This window comes from Littorina saxatilis, linkage group LG9 (genome assembly GCF_037325665.1).
Source record: "Littorina saxatilis isolate snail1 linkage group LG9, US_GU_Lsax_2.0, whole genome shotgun sequence".
Taxonomy (NCBI): Eukaryota; Metazoa; Mollusca; class Gastropoda; order Littorinimorpha; family Littorinidae; genus Littorina; species Littorina saxatilis.
In genome coordinates, this window is record NC_090253.1 from 41,311,014 (window position 1) to 41,318,741 (window position 7,728).

Here is a 7,728-nt window from a genome sequence, read left to right on the forward strand (position 1 = left end):
GGCGGCACTGTCACACCCTCATTTTTCAATCAAATTGATTGAAATTTTGGCCAAGCAATCTTCGACGAAGGCCGGACTTCGGTATTGCATTTCAGCTTGGTGGCTTAAAAATTAATTTATGACTTTGGTCATTAAAAATCTGAAAATTTAAAAAAAAAATTTTTTTTATAAAACGATCCAAATTTACGTTCATCTTATTCTTCATCATTTCCTGATTCCAAAAACATATAAATATGTTATATTTGGATTAAAAACAAGCTCTGAAAATTAAAAATATAAAAATTATGATCAAATTTAAATTTTTGAAATCAATTTAAAAACACTTTCATCTTCATCCTTGTCGGTTCCTGATTCCAACAACATATAGATATGATATGTTTGGATTAAAAACACGCTCAAAAAGTTAAAACGAAGAGAGGTACAGTAAAGCGTGCTATGAAGCACAGCGCAACCGCTACCGCGCCAAACGGGCTCGTCACTTTCACTGCCTTTTGCACTAGCGGCGGACTACGTTCAGTTTCATTCTGTGAGTTCCACAGCTTGACTAAATGTAGTAATTTCGCCTTACGCGACTTGTTTTTATTCTGTTGTGTCTCTTGTTTGAACACGTTATTAAAGGTTGTTAGGTCAAGGTTCTTGTGAATGTGTTCATGTCGTGAATTAAACGTTCCAGTAATTTAACCTTTCTTGTTTTTTACATTTACTCAAGTTTTGACTTAAATGTTTTAACATAGAGGGGGAATCGAGACGAGGGTCGTGGTGTATGTGTGTCTGTGTGTGTGTGTGTGTGCGTGTGTGTGTAGAGCTATTCAGAGTTAAACTACTGGACCGATCTTAATTAAATTTTACATGAGAGTTCTTGGGTATGATATCCCCAGACATTTTTTAATTTTTTCGTTAAATGTCTTTGATGACATCATATCCGGCTTTTTGTAGAAGTTGAGGCGGCACTGTCACACCCTCATTTTTCAATAAAATTTATTACATTTAGTCAAGTTTTGACTAAATGTTTTAACATAGAGGGGGGAATCGAGACGAGGGTCATGATGTATGTGTGTGTGTGTGTGTGTGTGTGTGTGTGTGTGTGTGTGTGTGTGTGTGTGTGTGTGTGTGTGTGTGTGTGTGTGTGTGTGTGTGTAGAGCAATTCAGAGTAAACTACAGGACCGATCTTTATGAAATTTTACATGAGAGTTCCTGGGTATGATATCCCCAGACGTTTTTTTCTTTTTTTTAATAAATGTCTTTGATGACGTCATATCCGGCTTTTTGTAAAAGTTGAGGCGGCACTGTCACACCCTCATTTTTCAATCAAATCGATTGAAATTTTGGCCAAGCAATCTTCGATGAAGGCCGGACTTTGGTATTGCATTTCAGCTTGGAGGCTTAAAAATTAATTAATGACTTTGGTCATTAAAAATCTGAAAATTGTAATAAAATTTTTTTTTTATATAAAACGATCCAAAACTACGTTTATCGTATTCTTCTTAATTTTCTGATTCCAAAAACATATGAATATGTTATATTCGGATTAAAAACAAGCTCTGAAAATAAAAAATATAAAAATTATGATGAAAATAAAATTTCCGAAATCGATTTAAAAACAACTTCATCTTATTCCTTGTCCGTTCCCGATTCTAAAAACATATAGATATGATATGTTTGGATTAAAAACACGTTCAGAGAGTTCAAAAGAATAGAGATATAGAAAAGCGTGCTATCCTCCTCAGCGCAACCGCTACCCCGCTCTTCTTGTCAATTTCACTGCCTTTGCCACGAGCGGTGGACTGACGATGCTACGAGTATACGGTCTTGCTGAAAAAATGCAGTGCGTTCAGTTTCATTCTGTGAGTTCGACAGCTTGACTAAATGTTGTATTTTCGCCATACGCGACTTGTCTTCTTTTGTTTGACCCTTTTAAGACTTCCTCTTTTTCTTCTGCGTTCGTGGGCTGAAACTCCCACGTACACTCGTGTTTTTTGCACGAGTGGAATTTTACGTGTATGACGGTTTTTTACCCCGCCATTTAGGCAGCCATACGCCGTTTTCGGAGGAAGGATGCTGGGTATTTTCGTGTTTCTATAACCAACCGAACTCTGACATGGATTACAGGATCTTTTTCGTGCGCACTTGGTCTTGTGCTTGCGTGTACACACGGGGGTGTTCGGACACCGAGGAGAGTCTGCACACATTAAGTTGACTCTGAGAAATAAATCTCTCGCCGAACGTGGGGACGAACTCACGCTGACAGCGGCCAACTGGATACAAATCCAGCGCGCTACCGACTGAGCTACATCCCCGCCCAGACTTCCTTTTAAGATTACCTCTTTTTTTTTTAAAGGTCCTTGTCTACATTTTTATACCGAAATCGCCATTTGACCATTAAAATGCAGAGTCTATTATCTACAAATATCAACAATACACCCCCTTTCGATCAGGAAAGACGAAGCCAGTGTAGCCGTTTGAAAATTCATTGTAGTATTCCAGCGTAGCACTCATAGTAGGATATCCTTATTTGGAAAATGCCAAGCGCAAAACTCCTCTCAAATCCCGTGCATTTCGTGCGTTTAAAAAAAAAGCTTGGACAGCGCTCCAGTGTCAAACTGTTGCTGCACTTGTTTGGGCGTGGCTATAAGCATAGTGACATGAATTTGATTGGTCAGTATTTTTAGGCAAAGCACATGTTCTCAGCAAACAGAAAACAAAATATTGGAAGCGTGAGTCACGCTACCCAAAAATAAAATATTTTTTTACATATATTTTTTTTTCTATAACTTTTTTCCCCATGGTTTATTCATCATTTGACGTAAATTTGTATCGAAATCTGACCTTAAGATTATTGAAAAAAAGCAAAAATGTAGACGACCACCTTTAAGACCTTGATGTCAAAGACTTTCTCTTTGTAATGTCTGTAACTTTTGCCATTAGCTCCATTTCAAGACTCCCTTCTTTATGAACCACACAACCACTTATTTTATCTCCAGCAAGTACTCAGCTTCAACTGGTGCAATACAGGTACTTCCAGTACACATGCACTTACCATACTTTTAAGTACACCAGCCCTCACTATCAGTCCCAGCTTTGGACCCAAACAACATGTGCAACCTATTTCTTCAAACTACAAACACCATGCACACACAAAAAGAGGCTTTTCGCACTAGTCACTCACAAACAGGGTGCATGTACACAAAAAGTACTCTTGCACTCCACTCTCGGTACAGATGAACCCTTACCATTTCACACTCTTCTGGGTCGGCTACCATGCCCTTCATTCCATAGCGACTGGCATCTTTGGCTAAGCGCGTGGCGAACTCTTCTGCTGTGCCCGTTTGAGAGCCGTAGAACACCACAACATTGCGATTCTGGCATCAAAACAGATAAACAATCCTGTCTTAATGAAACCCCATGAAAGGTAATAAAGTGTCTACAATAAAACTATCAACGTTTGCAGCAAAACTATCAAATGTTACCAGCAAATGCTATTATTTTCTTGGGTGAAGCAAAAACATAACTACAGCAGGCAAAACATGTGACTACATGAGTGTGTGTATGTGTGCCGTGGAAATAGTGGCTCTGCACGATCTACATCAAGTTTATTTAGTGGTCATACTGCCGCACAATGTTTGCTTTATTTCCTGATTACTGACAGCACTTGTAGTTCCACTCACAGATACACACACACAGAAATCAGCAAATGAACAGACAAACAGGGCTCCCCAAATATCAACTCCATCTTGAGGGTCCCGGGACCCCAAACTTTAATGACAAGGGGTCCTTGGACCCCTTCAGTGAAACTTTAGAGGGTCCAAAGACTAGGAGGTTCGTATTCTTGCTTTCGGAAAGCACATTCCTCGATATCCCATGATCTTTGGAGTGCTCGTTTCAATTCAATACCGACTTTTCGAAGTACTCTGAGCTCTTAACTCAAAGATTATGGTCATACTACTTAGATTAACTCCTTGAATTTGCATCAGTACAGATCTGGCAGAACATTTTATGACAATTGGTACCAACAGTACGCGTAATTGTTGGTATGTAGTGCGTCCCTGGACTCGCTCTTTCATGTTTAGTGCATCTCAGGACACACACCCCCTCCCCCCCCCCCCCCCCCTTCCATGAATTTCTAAACTGTGCCAACAAATTATTGCATTCATTTTCGTACCCCAACTAAAATATTCATTCCTGTGTCATTTCATGCAAACTTTCTATACCATTAAAGGACCTCCACTTGGCTATCTGGTCAATTTTTCGGATCAAATGTTTCTGTTATAGGTGTCACACTTTTAGTGGGTACAGGATGCAGAGACGCACAGTTTGGGGAGCCCTGAATCATAGACCAAATAGCCTGGACCGCCAACTCGTCACGTGACCCTTCGAGGTTACGACGCTCGACTTTCAGGGGCGCTTAGCGTCCGGTTTGAAAGGCCAGCGATTCGAAGACAGTGAAAAGAAAGCACGCTCCAGTTACTTGTGACAATGGGAGGTGACAATGAACTGGATTTTCCAAAACTCCAAACTAAACTTAACAAAACTCATCGAAAAACATGTTCCATATGCACTTTAGCTGAGTTTATTTTAGCATTTTCAGAACTTCCCTACCTCAGCAACTTTGTCCATGTTTACAATCGACACCGGATATGACATCCCCCTGATTTCTGAAAGGCCATGTAAGCGTAGGTTCCTAAATGCGAGAGGCCGCTACCTCGTAATAGAGAGAAAGAGCGGAGAGAGAGCTAGTTGGCGGTCCAGGATAAATGGTCTATGCCTGAATAAAGCACCAAGCGTGTCCAGCCTTGTGCTGTGACAAACTTTGCAAATAAAGACAACTTATACAACACTCAACATGCAGAGAAAAGTGAACTCACGTGATTCTTCATCTTGTTGAGGATCCCAATAGAGCTCTCCTGTCTCTCCAGCATGGGTCTGCAACACAAACACACATTTTGTTTGTTTGTTTGTTTGCTTAACGCCCAGCCGACCACGAAGGGCCATATCAGGGCGGTGCTGCTTTGACATATAACGTGCGCCACACACAAGACAGAAGTCGCAGCACAGGCTTCATGTCTCACCCAGTCACATTATTCTGACACCGGACCAACCAGTCCTAGCACTAACCCCATAATGCCAGACGCCAGGCGGAGCAGCCACTAGATTGCCAATTTTAAAGTCTTAGGTATGACCCGGCCGGGGTTCGAACCCACGACCTCCCGATCACGGGGCGGACGCCTTACCACTAGGCCAACCGTGCCGGTTCCACAAACACACATGATACACTGCACAATACATACAATCATAGACTACAAGGTCTTCATAAGGCCAAACAAAAATATATGTTGGTTTAGCAGGGTTTCATTTACTAGTGCGCCCTGCGCCATTGGCGCATTAAATCTGAAAATGTCCCATCACAATTCCCTTCAGTGCGTCAAAGGGTGCATTGAGATAACGTACCATTGCGCCACAAAATGTGACACTTTACATCGGATTACACACACACACACACAACACACACACACATAACACGATATAGCGGCTAATTCTCAGATGGCACCATATTGCACCATATTGCATCTTTGGTCAAAACGCGTACAGGCCTCTTTGGCGCTTCTTGCCTTTGACTATGTCCCATTGGAATTTGGTTGAGGGGGACAAATGTCCCATTGCCTTTTTCTCCCAGACTAAACCCTGGTTTAGGGTAATCCGACCGACCCTATTTTTTCCCGCCGACCATAAAACTTTTTTTCATTTAAAAAATTATTGGCACATTTTGCGAACCATACCGAGACTAAGGGAAGTAACCTCCTTTAAAATCGACTAAATTTAAAAAAATAAAATTAAAATTTCTGTAAAAAAAAAGCTGACCTACTGACCCTATTTTGGGGGGTCACTTCACCCTAAACTAAGAAGTTTGGAAAACAAGTCCCGCTGTCTCTGAAAGCGCACAATGTGTACTTTCCAGATTACTGTACGTAAGCACTATCAAAATGCAATTCAACCATGTTCTCGCTTGCAACCTCGCACGTACGCATTTGTTAACACTCGGACATATCCAAGAACACATATTTTTCAGATATTGGGACGTTTTCAAATAGAGGTACAGTAGCACTGTACTTTAAAATTACACTCGTGAAACCCCCACAAAATCTCTCTTACTAGCATAGCAGCATAGGCACCCAGAAAAAGAACAGGGGTGGTGTGCACGTGATGAGAAAGAACACCCAACTAGGTGGGAACCAAACACTGGGACGGATCGATTCAACTGAGATCTGTTTGAGAGTTCAACCAATCTGATCCAGTGCTTGGGTCCCACCCTGCTGTGCACTTTCCTTTGCACACCGTCCCAGAAAGCCTGAGAGAATTAGAAAGACCTAACAATACTGTACTTCTTCTTCTTCTGCGTTCGTGGGCTGAAACTCCCACGTACACTCGTGTTTTTTGCACGAGTGGAATTTTACGTGTATGACACAATACTGTACTCACGTGTAACAGTTTGGCGAAAGACGATACGAAGAACAAAGCACGATGTTTCGACTACTCTGGGGTCGAAACATCGGGCTTTGTTCTTCGTATCGTCTTTTTCATTTCTCACACTTGTTTCGCTTTTGTGAGAATTAAGACAAAACGAATGCAACTCACGTGACTGTGAGTTTCTTGAAGGTGGGCTGTTCCTGCTTCTTGTTGCGGATGAAGAACCAGTAGACGGCAAAGCCGCCAGCTGCGGAGAGGATGAATAGATCCACTATTGAGAAAAGACTGTCCCCTGCCATGTCATCAGCCATTATGTGTCCTGTTCGGCACTCACTGCTTCTGCACACAATCACACAACAAGAAAGATCATAATTAAGACTGTGGAACGTTTCATGATAAACACAAACGAAACATCCCCTTCAGGGCTTCAGCAAGGCAAGGAAAGGCAATATTTATTTCAACATCTCATCTTGATTTTATGTTGACACAGCACTCACTCTGGGGGCAACCTTCTCGAAGCTGGTTATGCTGGTTTTGTGTTTGTTAAATTTGAAATAAAAACTCCATCCTTTATGTTAGTGTCTGAGCCTCAGATATTTGGGAATGCAGTACAGAAAATGATTTAGCTTGAAACGAGGCGAGTCTTCCACTGGTTTGAGTCCTTGTATTAGTATAGTATTTAGTAATACTAAATTGATAAACCGACGCGTGACGCTCTCATACAAGCTCCTGTGATTAGATATAACACTCTTCTGACCAGGATTGATACATGTAATTCCAAGCTTTCCATGCCAGCGCTAATAGTAATACCAGCCCTTGTGCGCACACATCACAAGAAAGAGAAACTGAAAACAGCAATATCTGCTGCAGTATTGCAAAAGTTCACCAAAGTCAGGATGATATCAAGGATCGTTGATCAGATCCTTGATATCAAAACACACACACACACACTTACTTACAAACACGCACGTACGTACACACACACACACACACACACACACACACACACACACACACACACACACAGTCACACTTACAGTTACACATGCATGTACACACAAATAATTGTGACAGCTGCCTAGCACCTATGAATCATACATGTACAAATAATTGCAACAGATACATAAAGTCTTGAACCCATACTGATGCACTTCCTTCAAGTATATGGAAAACAATAGCTGTTTTGAACCTGAACTTTAATTAAATTTAAAGACTCTTCATATGTGAACAGCTCAGATCATGGGTCAATAAAGTGTTACACAGAT

General features: G+C 41.2%; 1 protein-coding gene across 2 annotated transcripts in view; it reads right to left on the reverse strand.

Moving 5' to 3' along the window:
• The window catches only part of LOC138976115 (NADPH--cytochrome P450 reductase-like), a 56,500-nt gene that overhangs the window by 21,529 nt on the left and 27,243 nt on the right, over nucleotides 1-7,728 (reverse strand). For both annotated transcript variants that reach the window (XM_070348940.1, XM_070348939.1), the window contains exons 2-4: nucleotides 6,632-6,802; nucleotides 4,864-4,921; nucleotides 3,232-3,360 (exon numbers count right to left, since the gene is read on the reverse strand). In XM_070348940.1, coding sequence (XP_070205041.1) covers nucleotides 3,232-3,360; nucleotides 4,864-4,921; nucleotides 6,632-6,774 — 330 coding nt within the window. In that variant the 5' untranslated portion in view covers nucleotides 6,775-6,802. The remainder of the gene's footprint in view (nucleotides 1-3,231; nucleotides 3,361-4,863; nucleotides 4,922-6,631; nucleotides 6,803-7,728) is intronic.